This window comes from Phalacrocorax aristotelis, chromosome Z (assembly GCF_949628215.1).
Source record: "Phalacrocorax aristotelis chromosome Z, bGulAri2.1, whole genome shotgun sequence".
Taxonomy (NCBI): Eukaryota; Metazoa; Chordata; class Aves; order Suliformes; family Phalacrocoracidae; genus Phalacrocorax; species Phalacrocorax aristotelis.
The window spans coordinates 21,967,386-21,994,208 of NC_134311.1; the positions used below are offsets into that span (position 1 = coordinate 21,967,386).

At 34.7% G+C, this 26,823-nt stretch overlaps 1 protein-coding gene across 1 annotated transcript in view; it reads left to right on the top strand.

Annotated features, from left to right (window-relative positions):
• Nucleotides 1-26,823, top strand: part of FBXL17 (F-box and leucine rich repeat protein 17) — a 293,836-nt gene that overhangs the window by 189,181 nt on the left and 77,832 nt on the right. The window contains exon 7 of the mRNA XM_075078407.1: nucleotides 6,746-6,822. Coding sequence (XP_074934508.1) covers nucleotides 6,746-6,822 — 77 coding nt within the window. The remainder of the gene's footprint in view (nucleotides 1-6,745; nucleotides 6,823-26,823) is intronic.

Below are 26,823 nucleotides of genomic sequence, written 5' to 3' on the forward strand. Positions count from 1 at the left end.
GCATTTATCTGGATTAGAAAAAATTAAGTTATGCAAAGAGGATTGAATGGGTGAATCTGAATAGTTTAGCTGCCTATGTGCAAAGCTCTGCGAAGTGTATGTCAGCCTCTGTGGTACGAAAATCAAGCAGTGCATATGGTGAAATCTTTCATATGTGTGCAGTCCTTGTTGAGCTCAAGAAGTACAAAACTATAAAAACGCTCAAAATTTTATTTTCAAAATATCAGGTGATGTTTCTTCATTTTTATAGAAGTATTTTAAAGTCTTTCCAAGCATTCTAAAAGGACTGTCTAAAGAACATTTTTGAGAAATTAGAGCACAGCAGTCATTATAGTTCCCATTTCTTATTTTTACTATTAAACTTGGGTGTTTTTTTTGAGGAAAGAAGGCTATTTTGCATACAATAAAAACAAATGGATTATGAATATTCCATGTACTATACCCTACTGCGATGGCACAAGACTACATTAAAAAAAATCCACCAAAACTGAGGCCACTGTAACTCCAGGAAAAATCTTGAGGCCTGAAGCATGTGAATATAATCTCTAAAAGGCCAGAAAAAAAATTAAGCTATCCATGCTCAATACCCACTCTTTCCATGCAAGAAATGGTGCAACTCTGCCATTGTATGCCCTTGTGTGATCTGTACCCAGGAGACAGAGTTATAGCAGTATTTCAGGCTTTCCTTCCCGAGTGTCTCCTTTCCTTTGCACTCTCCTCTGGAATTGCAGCACGTGTGGTGGTCTGTCTCTGAACTTCTTTCCACGTGCAGCATCAGTTACTAATCATTTCAACTAAAGATTCAATCAGAACACACATTCAGCATTAGAATGTGACCACACCCTCTCTGTACACTGCAGTGCACTTCACGTAAATTAAAATGAGGCAGTGGGACATCAAGTATCTTTTTTGAATTCACAAGGATTTGCTTATGTGAGTAGAAATAAAATCTACAATTTGCCAGCCCCTGATCCTGTCTATAGCTACACTGCAGTCATTATTTTCTAAATCTGTATATTTTTGCATTTGTAAGTAGGTAACACCATGATAGTTACCTTTACGCTTGCTTAGGAGAAGCCATCATGACATTAGCTGTGTGAAGAAGCAACATGTAGTAAGCAATTCCTTTTCTACACCAGCACCCTAATATAACAGAGTAATCCAGCTATATCATACCTGTAAGGCAAGTACTTTACCAGTGTTCTAGTGTAAAAGTATAACTGAAACAGTTCAGGAAGGAAGCCATTGTTTCTATAATGTTGAATGTTTGTATAATACAAAACATAATGCTTGCTAAGAAATGTGTATTGGCTTGCTGGTAGTTAACAGTTCTTGGATTTTGCTTACGACAGCAGGCAAGTTGCCACAGTGGATTTAAGAAACTGTATTTGAAGTGCTGTATCTAATGGGATTTTTCATCTTGAATCTGAATTCCAAAATATTTCAAAGTTCTTAAAAAATAAAATATACCACTTAATTGTCTTCCATACTATAGAATGATTAGCTGTGGAAGATCAGATCCACAAGGGTTTCAGAATAAAACTATTTTTTATAGTTGTTTATTTCTGTTACATCCATTATAGTAGCCAGTTTCTCCAAGTCAGAAAGGAACCAAAGGCCACCTGGAATGGTACTACATGTAAATATCAGAGAGTGGAATTAAACAATTTGCAAAATCTCTCCTTTCTTGGCTTAATTGCTTGCTGGATTTATATGCAGTGAGGGTAACAGGAATTATAAAGGCATTACATTTTAGATAAGACTAATAAATATTTGAAAATAGATATTTATCGCTGAAAGACAGGGCATAATAGCTTAAGCACAGTCCTGATTAATTTATCTGTGTAGCTTTCTGATTGGACCTTGGTTGCATCTGACTAGCTCAGAGCACAAGCAGACGCTTGGGAACTTGTCTGCCTTTACCTCTGTAGTTTGTGAGTTCCATTGGGGAAAAAAGCTTATCTATTTTCTGGTACTCTAAGTCACAAAACTGTTTGGTAAACCTAATTTTAAATTACATTGATTTTCTAAAGAATATCTCCTTGCTAATCAGAACTCAATGAGTGCCCTAAGATAATTGCTGTTAACTTCTGTAACTAGTGACACTTTGCATATTGGCTCCAGACAAAAAGTGCTTTTCAAATTCAGTTTGTGTATTTGATTTAAAGTCTTACCCTGTTTTGCTGGCTCTGTGATTGTTTCTTATAGTTGTAGTTCTTGGTGTTCAAATAAAACAACTTTAAAATATATATTTTGAATGTGACCAGCATGTTAAAATGGCAGTAAAAACTGCATACCAGGATAACTGAAAGACAAGTGAAAATCATACCTCTTATTAGTATAAAGTATTAGAAAACAAATATACTGAAAGAGATATGTTGGACAGAATTTAAATAAAATTATTAATAAAAGAGAATCCTGAACCAAGAATATGTATCCATCAGTGCATGAATCTCGTTATTTATCATTATGAGGTTTTACAAGGGTTTATAGATCTCCCAGTAAAATGTTAGTCCTTTCACTGTTTTAGTCTGAATGCAGAAGGCCTGAGATTACATCAGTTTCTTAAGACTCTGCGTGTGATTCTGTGGTAAGAGGAATTGTTTTGTTATATTGCATTATTGCCTTCCATAGGAATGTTTAAGTCATCAGAACCAATGACACTATTATTTTATATGCAGCTACTATTTTCTGCCGGAATTTAACCTTCAAAACCCTAATTTTTGAGGACCTCCATATATTTCTTTGTGAACTATTTCTGGTTGTTGACTGTATATTTTAGTGTTCTTGTTCTTTCCCAGCTCTCTTTTGGTTCCCAGTAGTGGTCTTGGTTATGTTTTGAAGGATAATACGGTGTTCACTTTACTGCTTAGAGACAAATATATGACAGTAAAATGCGAAGAAGCCGTGTAAACAGTCTGATGTTCATTTTGAAACTTACCAAGGGAGTGTATTAATGTTTTGGGTTTTTTACACCTCTACAGTGAGTGAAACTCACTCTGTCAAATTGTGATCTCTTAACCAGCATATGGCAACTCCAATTAGTTGACTTGGGGCTGAATAGCATCTCAGACTGTAACAAGGTCTCCCAGGACCACTTATACCACAAATACTGTAGTCATATTTTCTCATTAGTTCCTTTCAGTTGTCACAAATACGATTTTCCAAGGTTTTTAGAATTAGACCAAAAACATAAAAGCAGTGAATGTATATAGAAAAACCAATCATTTTTCCGTAACTCAATGATCTTTTTTATCTTTTTTTCCAGGTAGAAGCTTGCACAGTTTAATTCATTAATCTTAAGCTTTCTTTTAAGTCAAAGAACATAGGGGTCAGTTGGCTAAGAGAATAGGATTACAGGGTTTTGAATGACTTATTTTCTAATTTGTCTTTTTTATTATTTTTAAGCTTGCACGTTTTGTATCACATCATGGAAAGTAAGAAACCTTGGCATTGTGAATTCATTGTACAGATTTATATCTGGGAGCCATCAAGGTGATGGTCCTAAATTTGAAGTCATCAGTACGCATATCTATGTCTCAGTCATGCAGTTTTGTTACTTTTGAAGAGTCTTGTTTGCAGAGAAGCTTTACACCAGTAAATCTTTGTACGCTTAACTAATTTTTCTGCTCTTATATACAGACAAGGTGGGAAGAGCAGTACAAAAGTACATGTTCATAGACACATTTCCACAGTTTCTGTAACCAAGATTGAGAGTTTTTTCCTGATACTAATTGCTGGAATTTTAACAACATTCTAGTTCTATCCTTTTCTTCTTGAGATTTCTTTAGCTTTTCAAGTAGGAAGACATTTTTAGAAATTATAACAGTAAGAGGCAATCTTTGGTTTGTTAGTCTCTGAACGTAATGAACTTTGGGATGTAGTGCTGATGTGTTCAACATCACAGTGCTGAGCAAGCTCTAGTTGTCTTACAAACATCTGTGGTCTTGTAACTATTTTGTATTAACAGTAGGTAGGTATGTTTTTAGTTATATTCTTGGTTTCTGAAATACTGTTTGACTTGTTTATGTGAAATCAATTTCTGCTCTTCGCCTTTTTCTTGCTCCTGATTGCACTGTAAATTTCATAGTGTGTGATATTCATTTCTTATTTTTAGAATCAAATGCAATAAAACTGAAATGCATATCAGTCTATCAGAGAACAGCATTCATAAAATATTGGGCAGATCTAGGGAAAGCTTGGCATATGAATTTGTTAGATAATATTTTCAGGTTTAATGAATGAGCAATTTCTTCCTGAAATAAGTACTTCATTTTCTCTGTTTTGACGTTTTCATGTGTTACATGGTTCTAGATAATACTTATTTACAATGTAACAAGTGAAGAGATTCTAGCTTTGGCCAGCTCTGATCCAGACTTACATTATCAAAGCTCTAATTATAGTCTTATTTCTCTATTCCTTGGCTAATGAAACTTCGCTCATGTTTGCTCATCAGTTATTCTGAGTGTGAAAATTAATTTTCTTCCTCAAGTATGTTTATATTTTAATACGTATGGAAGAAAAATGCGCAGGTAATACAAATTTGACCCTGATTGATCGAAAATTCATGTAACTGAAGTTTTAGGGAAAATTACAAGTCTTTGTTGTCATCTTGACATACGTTGTGGGGTGGTGATGTTAGACAATGGTTGCTATATTACATTTTTGATCAACTCTCAGTAATTAAAAATGATCAGAAGTAATCTTTAAAATTGTAGTCATTAGAAAAAATTTTAAAAATATTTTTCTATGTTCAGAATTTTTATCCGACATAAGAAGTGTTTTGTAATCTCAGTACTCTGCTAAATTATATATGCGAAAAGCATTAACAAAAACTTTCAGCTGCAATGTCCATTCACCTCTCCATTACATCTTATTTGCTGAAATGTCTAATGAACATACTGTCTAATAAAATACAGGATAATGATTTTCTGTTAATTCATATTACTAATATTAGCAAAAAAAATGTCATTATTAGAAAGTATTTTTCTTGAATAAATAATGGCCCATTTGATCTTGATAAGCCAGTTAACAAGGATGAGTATCTTCTTCCAAATCATGTCTTACAGGAACAGAAGACATTTCTCATGTACATAGAACGTGTTTAATGCTCTAAAACTTACCTGGTTTTTAGGAAGTAACCTGATGAAAATGTATAATTCTGAGGCTAGTTTATACTAAAAAGCATAGTGCTGGTGTAACTTCTAAGGAATAACAACGGTCATGCTTGCTAATTTTCTTAGCAGAGAAGTTGTGGGTTTAAACAAGTACAAAATCTAGAGGTCCACCCTGTTTTTCTTCAGTGTCAGGGGTTACCACTTCAAATATTTCTCTCCTTTCTCTGTGTATTCATAAAGTAAGGCAACCTTTTTCCAATGACAAGCATTGCAAAAATTTTCTGCATATTAGGCCCTCACAGTTTTCAAGGGTTGAGTATTTGTAATAGTGGTAAAGGAACTATGATTGTGGTATTCCGTCAGAGGCATGCTCTTTTATTAGTAGTAGTGAATTTTAGAAGGAAGCAGAGAGGGAACGAATAGATATGAAGGGCTATCATTCACTTATTGTGTTATTGTAAGTTATAAGAATTAAGTTGTTGGTATTAAAATCTAAAATTGGCAGCATGAACAGTTAAATCAGATTGGGAGATAATCTGTTGGTGGTGGTAAGTGGAGGAAAAATGTCCCTGAGGAGTAAATTTATTTTCCAAAAGTTATGCCAAATTCAGCATACCTTTTTTTTTTCCTTTTTTAAACTAGCACGTGATTTAATTTTGTGTACTGTGGGAGGGTTGCTTTAAGAGGCAGAGTAGATGATAGGGTAATTGATCTGAAAATTACAGAGGAATATAGTGGATCAGAAGAAATTCTTGCAATTTATTCTATAAAATACACTTTTTAAAATATGTCTCTGTAGAGAATAGCACAATAGTCATGTTAGCTGATCTAATGAACAGTGGTGCATTTTATATTAATGGGACTGGAATTATATTTTATGAACTATATTTTTGCGTGATACACTAAAAACAATGCAGTTGTAAACATAGCATTAATATAGACTTGGTTTCAAATGTATAATAAGCTCCTTTTTATAAGACAATTTTACTTTTCATATTTTCTTGCTTACAAGAAATCAAACAAGGTGATTAACAGAAAAAAATCTTATGTGTCTCATTGCAAATTGATTATAGTTGTGACAAAACAAACAAATGAGCTGTCTTCTCATCTATCCAAGGTTCTCTAGCAACATATTGGAACACCAGTGGCATGTATTGTTTCATGGACTGATGAATGCTGACTCCTGGAATAATCACTAAAGAAACACAAACATGATTTTAAAATTACATTTTCTTAACTTTTGTCCTCATTACAGTTCATTTATAGTTCTTCCCTAGAAGAAAACTCTTAAAGCTTAAATCTTGCAATAGAAACTTTCCAAAGTTACAGAGTAATAAAGAAATGGAAATTCACATTTGTATTATTTTCCAAAGGACTTGTCTGTATATATTTCAAACTACTCATGTATTGAAAGACTTACGGGAATATTGACATAAAAGCATTCAATGTAAAATAATATTTTTCTCCAGTGTATACATGTAGCCATATGCATTTTCAGTGAATTGTATGGAACAATTCACAAAATTAAGAAATTGAGATACAGTACATTACACTTGTGGATTATGCTCTTGCTATTTAAAAATGATCTGTTGTCTTTTAACTGTGATTTTACTGTATGTGTCTTCCAGATGTGTGGAGGTGATTGCCAAAGAAGGCCAGAACCTGAAGGAGCTGTATTTAGTATCCTGTAAGATCACCGACTATGGTATGTAATATACCTATGTCTTTGTTTTTATGACGACTGAGCTCTACTAGCTTTGCACAGGGACTCTTATAAAAGTATTAGAAATGTTATAGATAAAAATTTTGAAAACCTTTATCCAGAAGAATATGAAATGTACAAAAAGTGTTTGGCATGCTTAAAAATAGCTGTGGTTATAAGATGAAAGTCAGTGTTATTTAGGTGCTGCAAAGTGTTCTATAAGGATTATAGAACTGACAATTACTGGGCAGACTGGGTAGAGTGCCCTTTGAATTGTCCTGAAGAGTAGGATAGCATTTGAGAGAAAATCCAACAATATATGTGCATTTCTAGATGCTGTAAAAGGATAACTAATCAACTATGAGTGTGGATTGATTGCCTTGTTGTAGGCCATAAAATTTGAATCAACTTGTTAATCCCTCAAAAATGCCATACTGATAAAATAGAAAGGAGCACCTTAGGAATTAGGCTTTCTGTCTGCCACACAGAGAGACAGAATTTTCATTTGGAATAGGAAAGCTTAACACCTGAGTGTGTTTGCAGAGGCTGCTTAGTTTTATCTAGTTTTGTTATTTTCAAATAAGATACTGACCTCAAATTCGTATTATTTTGTTTCTCATTCACTCGTTTTTATTTTAAATGTTTACTCCGTAGCTTTTATAAAGAATTATGTGTCAAAGTGATAAATTACCTTCCTAGTGGGCACAAACTCATTCTTTTATTTTCCCCTTCAGATTTTGCACTTCATTGTGGTTTGCGTGGGTACATTCAAGGGTATGTTGGTCTGCAGAGTTCAGCTTGCCTCATGTCCTCATTATTTGAACATGAGCTCACACAACAGCTGTAGCACTTGTGGGAGCTTTGGGACATGGCAGAGGAGAGGGAGCATGGGTCTATACCACAGTTTTCTCTGGTTTGCAGTTGTTTGTACTTCCATGTGCAGAACAGATCTTGCCAAAGTTAAAACCATAGATTTTCATGGCTTGATACCACTTGGCCAAGATGAATTAATGAATGTGTGAAATGAGAACGGTATGCTGGAGATTCAGGGAGAGGAATTGTCTGTAGAACACGAAGCAACAGTGCAGGTGCTTCTTGTCACTGTTACAGGGTCAGAGGTGCAGGACCTCAGCTGGAAGCGAGACTGTCCATTTGTGTATTATAGATCTACTAGCTGTACTTCTGTCCTTTCTCACTTTGACAACCCATGTAGGAAGAATTATCATGGGAATAATGGAATCCACATCTTGAGGATCAATAATTTCTCAAACTGATTTCACCCTTCATTGCCTGCAGTTACTGAGAGATAAACAGGATTTCTCCCAAAAGTAGGGAAACACACACTGAGAAACCAAAGCAAAGAAACTGGGGATAGGCAAGTCTTGCTTATTAAAGAGTGGGGAAATGGGAAAGGAGGTGTCCGTGGCTAGAGGAAAAGTGAGCAGTGTGTTTCACAGAATGAGTAGGTGTATAATGTATGTAGTTTGGTTGATTAGCTTGGCAACCATAGTCATCCAACCTGAGCTTCTGTTGACTTCTGTGGACTAAGGCTCACCTGTCACTCATGTGTTGGATTCTGGAGTCATTCAACATTATTGCAGTCAGTTACTGGGACTTTGAGAACATTTTTAGTTGATAGTGTTGATACTAAGTTTTACTATTCACTTAAAATTTTAACTATTTATGCTTATAAGGATCAGTAAGACATCCAGCAAAGCAGCTCTGATACTGACCTATTTTTGATATATTATTAAGACTAATTGATTATCATTATAATCTTCAGCATATCTCAGCATGCCAGCTTGACATGCTGAAAAAGCAAAACAAACTGCAGCAAAGTAGAATTTATAAGCATAAATTATGCTTCATAAGGAAGTCAAGACTTTGCCTTAGATTAAAAATGTGATAGCAAGTGAATATTAATTAGGTTAAAAACAGTGTTGCAGGGTGGAGCCGGGCTTCACCCTTTTCCATTCTTCCTTTTTAATTTATTTCCTGGTACTTCAGTGGACGACTTCCCACATTTGTTTGTGGTGCTGTTAAGTTAAAAAAGTGAGCAACTTACAATGCTGCAAGCTCAGTTCGTTGTTGAACTTCCTTTATCAAAGAAGCTGCCTCTCTTCTACAAAGGGAAGAGAGCAACCATTCTCTTCCTCAGAGGCTTTTCAAGCCCTCCTATCCTCTGCATCTTCGTATTTGTGTCAAGTAGGAGAAATCAGCTGAGAAGCATGTGCCTGACTTCTTGTGGGATCGTTCAGGTGGCCTCCCATGGTCTTACAAAGACTTACAACAGACTTACAACTTCACATGCATAGTTGTTCAGGTTCCCCCAAGAAGTAAGTAGCGTCTGTAGCTCTGTGAGGCCATGACTGGGTGGGAGCATACAGCAATTGTGCTTTTTTTTTTTTGTTAATCCTGAGAGTGAAACACATAATTGTCTTTGCTTTGGAAATTAAAATCTTGACACCAGCTTTAAATTATAACTGTACCTATTTTCACTGGGTTTTTAAAACATACCTAGAGCTGGTAACCAGATTTCTTGCAGCTTGATGGAGTACAGATGCAGGCATGGAGTACAGATGCAGGATTTTTGAAACTGTTCAACACCAATTTTGATGATATGGCAGTTAGAGGAGTTTCAGCCTCTGGGACAAGGTCATAATTGCTTAGCAATTCCACTGGAAAAAAATAAGTAATATTGCTAATTTCCAACAAAATTTGTAATCATTTGTGACATTAATTAGGCAATAATAATAAAAATAACAACAGTAAATAAAGAAAATAATTACAGCAAAAACTGTTACTGTTACCCTCAATTAATGCTATAGGTATGTATGGGTGAGGTAATTTCATGTACTCTAGTGAAGACTATGAAGTGTGAACTTCATAATTTTGTTAATTTAATTCTTTTGTTTGTATGCAAAACTACAACACAGACATGAGTATATGCAATTAGTATTTTAAAACACTCAATACTAGATTTTCTTTTGAAGTTTTAGACTTCATTAATTGGTTGAAAACTGTTACATCCTGAAAACTTAGCTATAGGCAGCATTACTTTCTCTGACATTTTGCTGCCCAGAAAAATGTTTTGTTATATTATACAAAAGGAGAGACAGAAGAGGATTCAAAGAGGAATTTAAGTATGTGTACATACTAAGAGTTGTTAACATGAGAAAAAAAAATTACTCTATTTTATGTTACATTACAAAATGGTTAATTTTGGGTTTTTTGTATACAAAAAGTATATTTTGTTTACCTCAAAAAATTATAGAATGATATCTTTCTGTTTGTCTACTATAATTTTCTAAAAATCCATTTTTAATTAATGATATTTGTTATTTAGTTACAGTGTAACATGCTACAATGCTGAAAATTACTTTAAAAGTTTCTTTACATCCAGCACATTGTTACATGCTAAATATTCACTAGAATTTACCTAGACTGACAGGAGAGACTGAATTAGTATAATCTTTGAGATAAACACCTGTTTGCCCAAGAACACAGACAGAGTGGAGTTAAAGCTGACATTAGTTCCTCGTATCATTTTGCCCTTTTGTTAAACAATCATGAATTAAGCATGGATTGTCAGTGTTATCTTTGAATTTCCTGCCTTTTGTTGATTTCTGTCACAACTTCAACTTTACTTAAACATGAGGGGTTTTCTATTTAAGCTTTTGCTAAGAACTAGTAAGAAAGCTAGGCTTTCTCAGCTGTGGGAAGACTGTGTGTCAAATGAATTAGGTTGATGTGAAGATGTATAGCTTTGACCTAGGGCAGCAAGCACACACAGAATTGTGTAACTGTCTTTTCAATTTTATGCTCTAGTTCTGGGTTTTATTGATATCCTTAGTGCTGGGAATTTGTTTTAAGTAAATTATTACTTATAAAGTGTGTAATGGTGCAGAGTACTGTGCACTCTGAAACACAAAAGTGAGATTTGGTGTTCAAAGATTAAAAGATTTTATGAAACTAGCCTGTGAAACAGGAGTGGATGTTTTAAGGGTCTGATCTTGCAGTAATGTTAAGTGTAAATTTACTAAGAATTACTTAAAAACTGGATTCTTACTGGTAGTTAAAAACAAAAGTCTCTAATCCTTTACTTCCACTTCAGAAAAGTAGTCATACCGGTGGGTTTTGTCTGTATGTGCAGAAAGTCATTTCAAGTCAATCTTTAAATTGTAGGCTTCCACTAAGAGAAAAGGGAAAAAGAAAACACAATAAACCCAAACTAAACCAAAAACCACCACCCCAAAAAAGAACCCAAAAAAACCCCAACCCACAACTTCTGAAAAAAGTGTGGAAGGAAGCGTTCAAAACCAGCACTTTGTACAGCTGCGCCATGAGAAATTACTTAAGAAATTTCTGAAAAACCAAAGTATACAAACTGTCATTAACAGAGGTGCAGTTAGCACAGTTCAGGGAATATGTTTATCTCATAACGAGTCCTGTCAAGTAACCTGGAGAAAATGACACTTGTCTTGATAGTTGTCTTCTAGACTTTCCATTACCTAGTAGCTCTGGATTTTGCCTAACTTAAAAAGTCCTATTTCTAGCTGTAAAGTAATTGTACAAAGCTTTTCAGATTAAATTGTTGGCACAAGGACCTGAGATGCACTGTGGTATTCTGCTGATACGTGTAAGATTCCGAATGTTGAAAAAGAGCTTTCCAGATATGTAGCCTTTTTGTTTTCTAAAATTTTGAGTATTCCTTTTTCGTGTTGCCTCTTTTCATCATTTACTGATATATTTAATGTCTCTGAGGACACATTATTTTTTTAAAAGGTTTTTCTTTTATGAGGATTTTTGCTGAAGCAAAAAACGAGTTTCAGCAAATTATAATTTAATTATATACTTTTTATTTTTAAATGTTATAGATTGGGCATAGCTGTTATAAGTAGATGTCTGGAGGAATTAGTGTTTATACTGAGTCAAGTCCATCTGTCACAAGACAAAGCATAGCTGTAAATTGCATTTTTTTCTTCATAACTAGATTATGGTTTTTTTTCTGAGAAGTGAGATACAGCTAACAATGTTAAAATAGTTTTCCAAGGTGCTGTTAAATTCTAATGTTTAGATATTTAGGCTATGTATACTTTCTCTTTTAAAACAGAATATTTTAATTATCAAGGGATCAGGTCTTCCTATGGAATAATACAGATAATTCCCATGAGAGTCGCTTGGGTTTTCTCTCTAATATGTAGTATTTGTCATGTAAATCATAAAGGATAAGCATACTGTGGGTATTTCCTCACAAGAGAATATTTCATTTCTGCTTCTCACTTGGATTAGCAAATCTCTGTAATGCTTGATATCACTAAAACTATTTCTTTCCTAATTCTAGCCTTTTAAAATCTATTTTTGAAACACTGTGTCTTTTGTACAGTATTACTCAGAAGGGAAATACATTTTTTTGTAGGATAAATGCAGCACTTACGGATAGACAGAATGGAACAGGTAGTAAATCCATTTCTGAGTTAAAAATTTCACCCTCACACATTACTGGTTTGCAATCTCTTCCTTAATTGATATCATTTAAATAAATATAGCTTTCATTTTCTCTTTCAAAATAATTGTGAATTGCTGCTCGTTCGAGTTCCAAGTTTCCCTTCTTCTCAGAATCAATCTTTTCATTATTATGTTTTCCTATCCTGTGCATATTTCTTTCTCTTTTGTACTCTTTTAATGACCCAGTGCATGCAAATAGTATTCACACTGAGAACTATGTTTATGCTTGCAGATAAGTGTACAGATAATTTTAAGGACCAGGGCTTCTGTTACGTTCTTCGGTGATATGTTATATATGCAAATATATGTATATTTGTGTGTTTTTAAAATTGTGATATTATAGTATCTAATGACTTTATATATTTATTACTATATACATATAAGTATATATGTATATATATATGAAAAGGAAAAAAATTATATATATATATGTATATCTTTCTTATGAACTTATTTTTTCTTCCTTTCCACAAAAGGGTTTTCTCACTACTTTGTGTTCAGTTTCTGTTTACTTAATTACTCAGAAATGGGAACTCACTGAAGTAAATCAGCAGGGTAGTTGATGTTTGTTATATGAAGTTGTATTTATGTTGATGCCAAATTTTGAGGTTCTTTGCTTAGTTTTAAGGTTCCTTTCTGTGGATAGGCTGCAACTTTAACTCCAGTAGACTGTAAGAACTAATTACCTGAAGAATAGGTAGGTGGTAAGTGATCTGTACACTGTTATACGTTAATGATACTTACTTCCTTTGAAAAAATCTCTAGCAGCTAGCAAAGTGGTTTTGTTTGCTTTTGTGTTAAAATGTTAATTCTTTCAGAATTCTGAAGCAAATATTTCTATAGAAACTCCAGTAATTATAAAGAACAGTGAAAGCTTAGTCTAGCAATCGAGTTGAGTTAGAGAGTTTATGTGGTTTAACAAAGCAGCAATACACAGTGTAACTTACTAACCCTTTCTCTGTTTAAATGACATTACTTTTTATGTTGGAGTGTGCAGTGAAGATTTGGAGTCTTCGCATGTATTTCAGAACCTCTGTACATTTTCCTTTACCTAGGAGAAAAAAATTACAGAGTATACAGCTTTTGTAAGGACATTTTTCGACTTGTTTGTTCTGATTTTTTTATATTCCTTTTATATTGTCATTTTAGTCTGGAGTAGTTGTTCATATACAGCCTTGCATGTGTTGACACCCAACTTTATTTCCATAAGAGATCCTGTTGACATTGAAACCAAGATGATTGTTAATGTGAGGAAAGACAGCTGTATATTCATGTATTTTGGGATTGGAACCCTAACAGAGCACATCACCTTTAGATCTTCTAAGACTGTTCAAGGAATGAATAGATAATTGAGTCACATGTCTGGAGTTTTCAGTAAAAATTGTTAATGAGAAGAAGTCAAATTAAAACTTTATCAAAAGCAATGCATGAAGCACAAGAGAGCCCTTGAACAATCTGTCAGCACCATATATAATTCATACCAATCAAAAACCACATTTTCTTCGTGTAAGTTTTTCAGTATTCCCAATGTCATGCAAATTCCATGCAGTTCTATTTAAAAGTTGATTTGAGATGCTGCCATGCATCTTCAAGACCCATACAATGAGATAAACTACTGCAATAGCATATTTCTCAAATAACAGATAGTTGCAAATCCTTTGTCCTACAGTAATAATAAAGGATTTTCTCTTTGACCAATGAGATGAGACAAAATTCCAAAACATTTTTTGTCACAATAAAAGGTGAGTTGTCCCCCTTAACCTTAAACTTAAAAATAAGGTAGTATAATAGCCACTTGGAGCAAGCTGGATGTAGATGCACATTTGAATCATCAAGATGAACAGAGCAGAATCCTATGATTTATACTCAGTTTGTTCCCAGCTGGTTGTTCTAAACGTGAAAAATGGAGCTGTGTTGTACTTCAGGGTTGGTTTGTCTTCTAGAGAGATCCACAGGTACTGTTGTTTTAATTTAATTTCTTCTGTGGGAAACCTAGTGGCTTGGGTTGGATTTTTTGATTCATTGGTGACAAACTTGATGGTTGTTTATCAGTCATAAAGTTTAAATTAGTGCTTTTTTATCTCTAGAGAGAGGTGCTTCAGTTAATCTTTGGAAAAATGCACCTTATTTCTGAGTATCAAAACACAAAATATATTTCTGGTATAACAAAAATTGAATGGCCACAACCTCTGCCTATATTGCCACAAATACATTTTCAGGTTCTTGTTTATTCATTTGCTGTATTTACTGTGTAAGGAAACTATATTATACTACTGAACTTTCATTTGACCCAGGACCCAGATTCTGTTCTCTTGTGATATTTGTATTTCCTGTTTTATATGACCTTTAAAAAATAACATAAAGCTTTATTCCCTCAGTGTGCATGTTAACCCCGTTATTGAAAACAGTATGCTAGGTGCAGACAGCGAAAATACTTTTGAAATTATTATATCTAAAAACTTATTGTTTGCAGCCCAAGACAGACTTAAAGGGCAAATAAATTATTACAGGTAAACTATGTAATTATGATCATATTATGAATATGAGGGTCATTGCAATTTGTTTTTCTATTTTGACAAACCCGCCCAAACTACAAAAGAAATGTGTTGTCATTTTACATTTCTATCTTATCTTTCATTTCAAACAGTACCTCTTAATTTCACAGTGCAATGGAGTACACCACTCCCAACAGAACATTTGATTTCCAGTCAGAGGTAGATTTACTTGATAAAAACAACTGCGGAACTTGTATTTAACATTAATCTATTTCTATCTTGTTTAGAATAGAATTACATTTAAACATTTAAAACATTTAATGTTTTCTGACAAACACTAATAATGACTCATATCAACACACTCTTGCTATAGTCCAGTTTTATATTTAATTCATTGAACTTTCAAATTCATTTAAAATTTGCCTCTAAACTACTTTGTTGAGTGGCAATTACCAGAATACTTAAAAAAAATCCATACATTAGTAATATTTAAAATTACTCTTATAAAACCTAGCATTAGTCTTACTGGGGATTACTTAAGGGTCCCTCTCATTATTCTAAATTTAAAAGCAACATTTGTATTTTTCTTAGGTGAGAGAAAACAGAACTCAAAAAGGCAAAAAAGGAATTTACCATGTCTTTTTCCATTTAATCAGTTATGTTTCAAAACTCTGGTTGATATATGTAATCATACAAGTCAAGAGTTGCACTGAATTTTAAAGTGGCTGTGCTAGTTTGCAGTTGCAATTTATTTCTTCTAAATTCTAGGAGCCAGTTTTATGATCCTCTTTTTAATGCACTGTCAAATATATTTTAACAAATTACATTTTGAAATTAGTATGTTACTTCAGTGTTGCCTAAATGAAAGTGATTATTTTCTTCAAGCAGTATCCATAAGGGAGATTTCCATTCCGAGTGCTTAAATATGATATCTGTTGTTTAAACTTCTTAGCAAGTAATATAGTTGTTTTAACATAATTACTCAAACTAAGTTAAGTCTTTAAAAATATTATTTGTTGGTGATAAGATTGCCCTTCTATATTCTATCTTGTAGCTTCTCTTGGCTAGTTGTTGAATTCCAGTAATACTGAAGGGAAGGCCCATTTTTTACCATAATATGACTGTGTGCCTGCCTTAGAAAAATTTGTTAAATATTTCATGGAGGTACTAATAATGCAATTATTTTGAATACCTAAATCTAAGAAAAAATTATGTATTCTTTTAATCATTTCTGTAGTCTCAAGGATTACAGTAAGAGACTGAATACCTAGAAACAATTTTTTAATTTAAATGCTTGAAAAAATACTGATTAAGATATTGATGTACTTCACTAGCATATAAATAAAAGCAAATGGCTAATATCACAGCAATATGATAAATATTGTTTTAGAGCCTTATTTTTGTAATAAAATACAACAATGCTTAACGAAAACAGTTCAATGGTTAAGTGTCTTTAAGAATGGAAAGGAAAACAGGAAAACAAATTCTAAATCTCTTGCATCTCCACCTTGTGGCATATTACCAAGGCCTCATTACGTATATACATTAAAAGATCTGTTAGGTTTAAGTCGGGCATCCGTGCCCCAGTGTTTAAATATAAAGAAGTAGGAACTGTATCATTTTTATTTATATTAGTTTGAAAACTGATTTATAAGTTAACAGCAAATAAAGTAATAAAATTCTAATAACATGGGGTTTTATGAACTCGTCTAAGAACAGAAGATGCATCCAAAATGTATTTTGTGTCAGGTAATGAAATGGAATGAGTGGTACTTCTGCTTTGCATTCCTTTAATTGGGGTGATTCTGGGTTAACTTTCCTGTGACAAAAGCATTTCATTTTTACCTCTGTAACGAAGCGTACAAAGAAGTTCATGTTGTCTTTGTAAACTGTAAACTGTCTCCACACCACAGTACAACCAAGTGTAGAAACTATTATGTCACTGATGTAGGGGACATGATTTGCTTCATAAATAGTGTGAAAGGCAAGTAATCATTGTGCTTTCAAAAATAAATGATTTTACATCAAAATTTTAGTTTGGTCAACTTCAAAGATTTTAAGAGTTTTCTTATAAAAATTTAGTCTCAAAGTAGCTTTTAAAGTTATATATTCTAGTTCCTCATAAGTCAATTGGGATCATTTTAGCTTTTGAAATGTCTCAATGGGGCAGTTCTTGTATACGGTAGGAAAGTGGCAAAACATGTTGATAGGGAATTCTTGGTGAAAAAGAGGTACTTTATTTAGGGTGATATTTTCAACAGCTACTACCCAGTATACTTACTTGATCCAAGTCTTGTACTGAAGTATGCATTTTTTGCCTGTAAGTCCTCGAAGTGATGCTTGTGTCCATCACTGAAAGAAATTATAATACCCACAGATTTCACTTCAGCTACTTAAATAATTTCTTTTGTTTCTCTTTGGTAGTTTAGGGACAAATCAGTTCTTTATTTTTCCTAGACATAGTTCAACAATTTTGTATAAACATGTTTTCTCTACCATGCTGTGTTCCTGACAGATAATTACAAGAGGAGGATTAAGAAACCATTCTGATCAAATGTTACTACTAAGAAAAAAGAAAAATAAAAGAAATCTACTTTGTCATTTAATCAATAAATACACAAGTACACCTTGAAACTAATAGAGACGGCAAACTGAAAGAAATCTAATTCATCGAAGTCTCTGTTCCCCCTGCGATCCATATTTTCTTATGCTATGATTTATGACCAGTGAGGTTTGCACAGGCTTTGTAAAAGAAGCTAAAAGATAGCACTGGCTTTGTTTCTGCACCAAATCTTTTTGTGACCTTATGTAGAAGGGTTTGCCAACAGCAACAAGTGTTTGCACTTGTATGCATTTAACCATAACTGCACATGCATGTACAAACATGGACACAGAAAAAATATCATGGATGAATGCTCTCTCTTTATATTTGTTTCTTAGATAATCATAATTGAAAAATTGCCTTTAGAGTACAGAAATAACACACAGCTTACAAGGACATCTTTAAGGGAAAAGAAAGAAGATTAAATAGCAGTTTAAAATACTTTTTTAACATATTTGACTTATTTATAATGCAGTTGAACATTTTGTAAGTCAAGTACATTACTGGTGAATTTCTTCACATGAATTTCTGTTACTTTTTTAATCAAAATAAAAAGGTCAACAATGTAGTCTTTCTGGTAAAATAAAGTACAATTTGATTACTTTCTGCTAATGCATAATACCATTTAATTTGATTTTAAGAAGAGGAAGGTCTGTAATGGAAGGGAAATGGACTGTATAAATTAGGTGTGCCCTCTTATATTTACCTCATGTGGTTGTAAATATTGCTTCTAGTGCCAAACAAAGAAATAACAATACTTGAATTGTAAACAGTTTTGAGAAATATATATGAAATGTGCAGGCACAAAACCTGTTTCAAATTTACAAAGTGCCTTAATCTCATTGAGGTATCTAACTGCACTGTGGTATTTTAAAAAAATAACAAAAATTAAAGGTAATACTGAAGGCTATGGGAATTAATGATACAACCCATCACACAAGAACCCTGTTCCGCATTTCATGGAGATTTAATTAATTATGTAGGTCACATGGAATGATTGATCGCTTCAGATAGCATACAGAAACCCTGTAATAGGTTTTTAGTATAGGTCCCCATAGCTCTTTCTTTAGATGGGTGAAATTCCATATCCTCACATCTATCCTCTCTTCCTTATGTAAGATGCTCATGATTCTCTAATCATCATAGTTGCAACTTTGTGAATTGTCACTCATCTGATTACCAAAGATTCCAGTACTAGAGATTTTGAAGCACCTTGCAGTTTGCAGATAAAAAGTCCATAATCTTGAATCAAGATTTAACAAAGAAGCATTTGTGTAGTTCTTATGGGAAGTGGCTTAGAACTGCACACAGAAAGTTAAGCTTATTACTGTACTTGATAATGGAGCTACTGACAGGTCTTTTGTTGAATGAGAGTTGGTGCACATCAGATTGTGAAAGATGGAAAGCCTTGTTGGGTTTTTTGCTGACATAGACTTTAAATCTTGAACATCTGATGATATCACATAGGGAATAAAAGCAGCTTTAGATGTATGGGAATAAAAGCAAAAGAATTCAAAATAAAACCAATCAGTCACAGCAATAACATGTGCAGCCACGGTTTAGGGAAAAGATCCTTGGCTTTTTTGCTGTCAGCTGGAACCTTGATCTGTTCTGGAACTCAGAAAGGATTCTCTGTGCTTTTCAGAGTTTTAATTAACTGTGTAAAATATTTTTGAATTCTGTTACACTGAATACAGGATTTATGGTAACTTTCAACTCTGTTGATGGTCTGAAGGCAACCTTGATCTGTTTTGGAGACATCAGCTTCACTGTTATGTTCCAGAATGTTAGGAATAAAAAAGAAAAAAAAATTGGGTTAACTTTGGCCATTGCAAATTTTGGATGTGTATTGCTGAATTTCAGTCACTTTGCATGAGGACTGCTACTGTAGACCTCTTACGTAGACCTGGCCTCTCTTCACTCTCCTAATGTTTTCCTAAGTGCAGCATTAAGTATTTTCAATCTCTTCCAAACTTAAGAGCCAAAACACCTTTTCTCTGAAGTGCCAAGCAAGATAACAGGCTCACCTAGAAGGCACTAGTACGCCCTGGTGGCCTTTGGGGATAACAGAGGAAAAGTGGGGTCCAGGGATTAGATCACTGTAGAAGTTTAAGTGGTGCACATGGAGTTAGGGTGTAGTGTCAGGCAGGCGAATGGGGAGCTTTAAGGTGAGACTGTCAAGAAGATTGGGGAATAAAGGATTCCAGGGCTGGAAAGTACTCACGTATTAAAGCATAGATAATTTTATCTCAGGAATAGGAGGAATAGCAGGTATCGATATTAGAGTAAAAACATTACGGAGAGGGTCTTCACCAAGGATTAGGGGATGCCCAGGCCACCCCTTTGCTAGGGGAAAGAATACACACACAGGCACCAGACACAAGTGGTGTTCCCCAGGGCTCATTTTTAGGGCCAGTCTTGTTTAATATCTTTATCAGTGATCTGGATGAGAGGATTAAGAGCATCCTCAGTAAGACTGCAGATGGCACCAAACTGGGTGGGAGTGTTGATCTGCTCAAGGGTAGGAAGGCCCTACAGAGGGATCTGGACAGGCTGGATCGATGGGCCAAAGTCAGCTGTAAGAGGTTGCAAATTTTAAATTGTAAATTGTAAAAAGGCCAAGTGCCGGCTCCTGCACTTGGGTCACAAAAACCCCATGCAATGCTATAGGCTTGGGGAAGAGCGTCTGGAGAGCTGCCTGGCAGAGAAGGACCTGGGAATGCTGGTTGGCAGCCAGCTGAACATGAGCCAGCAGTGTGCTCAGGTGGCCAAGAAGGCCAACAGCATCCTGGCTTGTATCAGGAATAGTGTGGCCAGCAGGAGTAGGGAGGTGACAGTGCCCCTGTACTTGGCACTGGTGAGGCCACACCTCAAATATTGTGTTCAGTTTTGGGCCCCAGTACAACAAGGAGATCAAGTTGCTGTAGCGTGTCCAGAGAAGGACAACAAAGGTGGTGAAGGTTCTGGAGAACAGGTCTTATGAGTAGCGGCTGAGGGAGCTGGGGTTGTTTAGCCTGGAGAAGAGGAGGCTGAGGGGAGACCTTGTTGCTCTCTACAACTACCTGAAAGGAGGTTGTAGTGAGGTGGGTGTTGGTCTCTTCTCCCAAGTTACTAGTGATAGGATGAGAGGAACTGGCCTCAAGTTGCATCGTGGGAGGTTTAGATTGGATATTAGGAAAGATTTGTTGTCCGAAAGGGTTGTCAAGCATTGGAACAGGCTGCCTAGGGATGTGGTGAGTCACCATCCCTGGATATATTTAAAAGACTTGTAGAAGTGGCACTTAGGGACATGGCTTAGTGGTGAACTTGGCTGTGCTAGGTTATCAGTTGGACTTCATGATTCTAGAGGTCATTTCCAACCCAAATGATTCTATGATTCTGTGATTCTATGATTTTAACAAGTTACTTTGTGTGGTTAGATATGAAGAACCTCTACTCTCTTTATATCCTTAAAGTGGAAGTTATAATAGATGTCCATCTCTGTTTTCAATTTAGAGTGGCATTACAAATATCAGGCTTACCACACATTCTTGTTTAGCAAGTACATAGTTTATAGAGTAAGCATTTCTTGCAGACTGTCTGTAGGGGTTTTTTATTTTTGTTGTTGTTTTCAAATTACAGTTTCTCTAATTTACCAGTTACCTGCATATTTGCAGAAAATTGTCTTAGGTTTTGTAGATTTAAACCGGTTGTCCTTCAGTTATGCCCTGTGCCCTCAGTTGTAACTTGTTGAAGCAGATGAATCCCCTATTCAAAAATGGCTTCTTTGTGATGAGAAAGAAACTTAGTTTTTTAAGTTGTTTTTTCCAACTCCATGTTCAGGAATAGTGTGGCCAGTGTCCAATTTCAGCTTTCAATATTTAGTAGTTATATTTACCTTTTCCAAGTGCCTCTTTTCCATCTTACCTTTTACTGTAGCAGCAAGCAAAACAAATACTTTTCACATTTTAGCTGTGGTAGTGAGGACAGAATGCATGTGAAGTTAGGTTTTGTTTCTGTTTGCAAACAGCAGTAGAATAAAAGGTACATAGTTCTGTCTTAAATATTTACATATGGTTTTCATGAGTAGAAAATCAGTAATCAGATTAAAACTAGATACCATATTTATGCGTTATGTACAGACTCTTGGGCATACAACTTTTAAGCAGATTTCAGAAATATTGTTTGTGTCATCCAGTATTTGAAAGCTGTTTTGTGAAAATCTTGTGAGTATCAGGGTTGTCGGTTAAAAATTGGAATTAGGTAACAGACATTTTAAAGCACTTCTGTCTATCCAAATACCATCTGAACACCAAGAGAGCAATATTGATTGATAAAATATTTGTTGCTCTGTCTAGAATCTTTGGCACCAATTCATTGTTCTTACTGAAGAAAAGATAGGCTAAAATTACATAAAACTAAGTTAGGTGGGAAAAATAACTGCATTTGTGGTAGTGATACATGATATACTTGGAGCTGGTTTATGTAATTATGAAAGTATGGATTGCTCTTATAAAGTATAAGTAGTCAGAGTGACATTTTAAAAGGAAACTGAAGATTGAAAATAAAAAATGGTATAAAAGTGATGTGATCCAGAAAGCTCACAAATTGATCTGTTACTCTAATAGTTTAAATAGAGGACTAAAAGCTTCTTTCTAGTTTGGTTCACGAACAAAGGAAAACTTAGTATAGGAAGATGTGAAATATTAAGAAAAACTCCCTCCATTGAAAGGAACCTGGTAAATAATTCTCTGGCTATCCAGGTCCAGGAGACATCTTTTCTGTCCTGTAGGCACAGGTAAGCCTCAAACTGTCTGGCAGCAAATAAACAGGGAAAATTATGCACAAAATACATGTCTGCTTTAGACTCGAAATTAGGCAAGCTGACCTGCAGAGTCACCACTTCAGAAAGAAAAATGGACACAGCATAATGTAAGAAGCTTTGCAAATGCATTAGTCAGAGAGAAGTCATCAGGACAGGACTGAAAAATACAGGCAGCAGAGAGAGGGATTTATTTTCTCTGCTTTGTAGAAATTGGCTTCCTGAAGTTTTGCTTTTGGATATCATAGATTACTAAAATTATTTGGAGCTTATCAAATCCCTCTCAGCCAGCAAAATGAGTAAGCATTAGAACATGATATAAAGATGATGACCGTTCTCATGAGAAAGACCATGATATTTTGTACCTGTAAAATAATATTTTCATAGTCCCAGATGTCAGCTGCATTATACAGGCACAAACCCAGTCATTCATCATGCCTAGGTGTTTCTCTATTGTCTTGAAAACTGATATCTGTTATTTCCTGCAAAGTTCAGCATTAATTATCAGGCCAAGAGTCCTTTTTGTAACTCTTTGGCTTCCTACAGAATTGTAACAAAATTAATGATGAAGTTCTTGTGGTTTTTACACTTGAAAGATAAGGTTGTTTTAACTGATGGGATTGGAAGAACCCTGAAAATTTTTCTTCTTCAGGACTTTATGTCTTCCTGTCTGTTGCAGAGGTAGTACAGTTCTGAAGTCCCTATGCCCTGACATAAAAATCCAAGCCTGCCTGCCATGATTTCATGATTGTCTGTGCAAAGTAGAACATTTTGTTCAGTTTCTAGACTTTGCTTCATGCAGTGAGTATTTTTCAGTCAGGTTTTTCATTCCTGCCCACTATTACTGCATGTTTGGCTTCCGCTCAGCCTCTCTTCATGTGGGTGATGCCGTTTTCAATATTTCTCTTTTACTGCCTCTGATAGGAAGGACAAATTATGTACGTTTTGAGATGCAGAATAACTGTCTACTAAAGGAGTTAGTGAAAAATAAGATTCAGCTTGCTCTCTTTGTTGAGAGTAATTTTGGTCTTTATATACCAGAATAGATCAGAAGAAGGGCAGAATCAAGCCTTATGGAGAAATAAAGGCAGAGACTGAAAGAAAAGTTTTGAAGAAGCAAGAGGTATTTAAAGGAAAGTGGAGGAGGGGAGAGAAGAGGAGGTGTAGAATATATGACATGATTGAAAAAAATTAAATTGTGCTTTAACATGTAATCTACCCTACTTCTCTGCTTTTGAAGTGTCTTCCCGGTCTTGTTACGAAATGGGAAAGACAGACTCCAAAATTGTCTGCTGTCACTTTTCCCTTTATTCTACTTCTTCCTAGGAGAAAAAAAGGAATAAAGATCTCATGTTTGGCATTATTTATATCACTTGTAACTTAACATAATGGAAAGTATATGTCCTCTATTGTTACTAGTACTTTCCATGTGCTATTCAAGGAGATTTAAATGCTTTATGTTCTCTATGTGTGGGACAAGACTGATTATGCGTTCTTTGAGATGCAGGATAATTGTCTACTCAAGGAGTTAATGAAGCATAAAGTACAATTACTAAATTCATACCCTGAATTATTTTGCTATAGCTTTTCCAGGTAGGCAAACCAGAAGAATTGTAGAGCTGCCGTGCACCTTCTGGATCGATACTCTATCACAGGCCATCTGCAAGGCAACAGTCTGACCTACTTCATATGTAACAAAATGGTTCAATATCATCTCTAAGTCCTAGCACATAATGAGCAAAGTCTTCTATAGGTTGGAATCACAATGTTTTTTCAAGTAATGTTTCTGTGTTATATCCACAAACAATAAAAAAAAACCTTCTAACTTTTATAAGGAAATCTTACACAGGCACGTGAAAACTGGGGGAAGATATAAAAGGAAACAGTTAATTGTGTATGAAACCTTTTTGTAATGTTTTTAATTTCAAGTGCCTAAAAAGATTTTGTTGAAGAATTTTTATTTTGTTGTTGATGGTCTATTTTTTACAAACAGCTGTCACGGCGTATGCTAGGGTAAAGCCTAAACCCCTTAAACAAAGCTTTAAAATGGAATTGTAATTTAACTGGTCAGCAGTGTTTTGATTTCATCACTTTAATATCTCATAGTCTCTAGGGAATACAGATGTATTAAATTGAAAAATGGGATGATGATTTTATCAAATAAGCGGTCTGGTAATTGTGATGAGATACTTCCATGAATGGAGCAGTTTTCCAGACATGCAGTGATTCTTCAGCAGATTTCTGCCTTATGATTTAGACAAGTAGAAAAGTGTTTGTTGAACTAGCAAGGAAAAAGACCAATTTCTAGTATTGTAGGAAACATTTTTCTTACAAATAAATGATCTATACTGAGGTAGCAATTTATCTGGCATTGAAGAAAACAAGTTGTTTTCAGGATTTTTTAGCAGTTGAAAAAAATTATTAAAGCTAAGTGTCTTCATGCGCTGTGTTCACAAACCTACATCAACAGTCCTACTTCTGTTACTGCAAATATAGTTCAGGAGAACATCCCTGTTCAGAAAATGTTTAAGTACCAGCTGCTATAAATAGAGATGGCTTTAAATGCAAGTTTAACTATTATCTGAAGTAATGCTTGTGTTTGCTATGTATAAGAATATTACTAGTTATTTGTGGTCCTTCTTTATTTATTGGTAGTGTTTGTTAATAGCCTTATAGCAAGTACATCTGAACAAGTTACATACACAGCTCCAGATGATTTGTCTCCTCATGAGTTTTTTTTTACTTTATAAATGTTGTTATAAAATGGAGTCCAAGCACTGGGCAGGTACTTGAAACATTTACTTCTTAGGTCAGACAGCAGAGAAACATGGTTTGTCTACTAGAACAATTATTGACTTTCAAATAATTATATAATCTGAGGTACAAAGAGACTGAAAGTGTTAATAAGCAAAGATAAAAACATAGATGCCTATGCTAGATGCCTTGAACTCAGTAGCTGTCATATTAATTTTGTATCCTGATTTTTGTTTCAGTAAATATTGGTTTTGATGTGTATGACAGGTTGGGTTTTTTTAAGTGGAGGATAATTATTTTAAATAAGTGATACAGTTTTCAATGCAAACCTTATCAAATATTCGCTATACTCTGTTTACATTTATATAGAGATATTTTATTGTAGCAATCATAACTGGAATACAGCTTTGCAAAATTGTCAAGATAACATCATCCTTTACAAAAAATGTCTCACAGCATTTTTAGAATAAAGATATGGATGAACTAGGTAGTCCTTCCCCCTCTTACACATGCAAGCATGCACACTGCATGCAGAGTCACCCCAGGGCTATCTTTCAGTAGCATCTTAAAACTTGTTTGCACAGGTATGTCCTTGGATATTTTGTTCCATGTGCACGTGATCTCAAATACATACATAGTTCTACCCACACTTTCTCCTTTTTGCCTGTATGTATCATGCTTAACCAAGACAACCAACCCATCCCACTGATTGTTTATTCCTTATTCTGATTGTGTCACATGCTGACCGTCTATTTAAGTTGCTACTTGTATTCCTCGATATGAGAAATATTTTCAGTTTTGTCCTGTAGGATATACTGGGAAATATCTCAGTCATTCTTCTGATTATTGCTCATATTTTGGTTTCTTGCTGTGGGGAAAGATTAAGAGAATCTGCTAAAAGAACTAGGAAGCAAGACAAATACTTAAATAAGCAGCATATCAGTAAACAAGTACAAAACACAAGTTAGCTGTACAGAACTTAGCTGCTTGGCACCAACAGTTATTTCAAAAGCATATACAGGGGTTCTGTAGGGAGCATCCTGTCTGTTCCGTATATGTGGGAAATTTTGCTTCTTGTAGTTTTGCATTTTGGTGTTTATACTTACCAGCTTCTACCGTTAACTTCATACGTACTGCCAATACTGTTGCTGTCAGTGGTGCAGACGGTAAAGACAAAGACTGTCCATACTTACTTATCCTTAGTACAGAAGCAGTTAATTTTGTTCAGGTGGTCCTTTATGAAAATATGAGTGATGTGCACATGCAATAGTATATTTTTCAATACCTTAAAAGCTGCAGAAATAACTTATCTCTTAACCTGGCTAGCAGTCTACTTTTTGGAAGCAAAGAAATAATGTGTAATACCAATTGGTTGTCTGTAAACCTGGAAAAGCTGATGTTATGTCAATAAAAAATAAAATGTTAAGAAGTGCTGTTTGCCACATTGCTACGGAGTTTTTAATGTAAAAGAGGAAGAAGCTCAAGAGGCCAAACTGAGATGCTTCCTAGGGCTGTCTCTAACATATGAAGGAGTGACAGAGGAGTTAGACTGTTCTCCAAGGTAACCCAAGAATAGCTACACCATCTGTACCTCATGTACTAGATGTTTAGTTTTCTCTTGAGACAGCTGGCAATGTGCCATTACACCCTGATGCCAAAAGTAAGTGGCTCATCATCCCTAAACACCCTTACATATCAGCTACAGAGGTGTGTAGAAATCTTTCAAAAACAGAAATCTGATCAGAAGACTGAGACATCTTTTTCAATTAGTTTGGTCACTGAAGTCTATAAGTCATCTTTATCCTGTCACAAGACTTTGTGATAAACCTGTTTCATGTGGATAG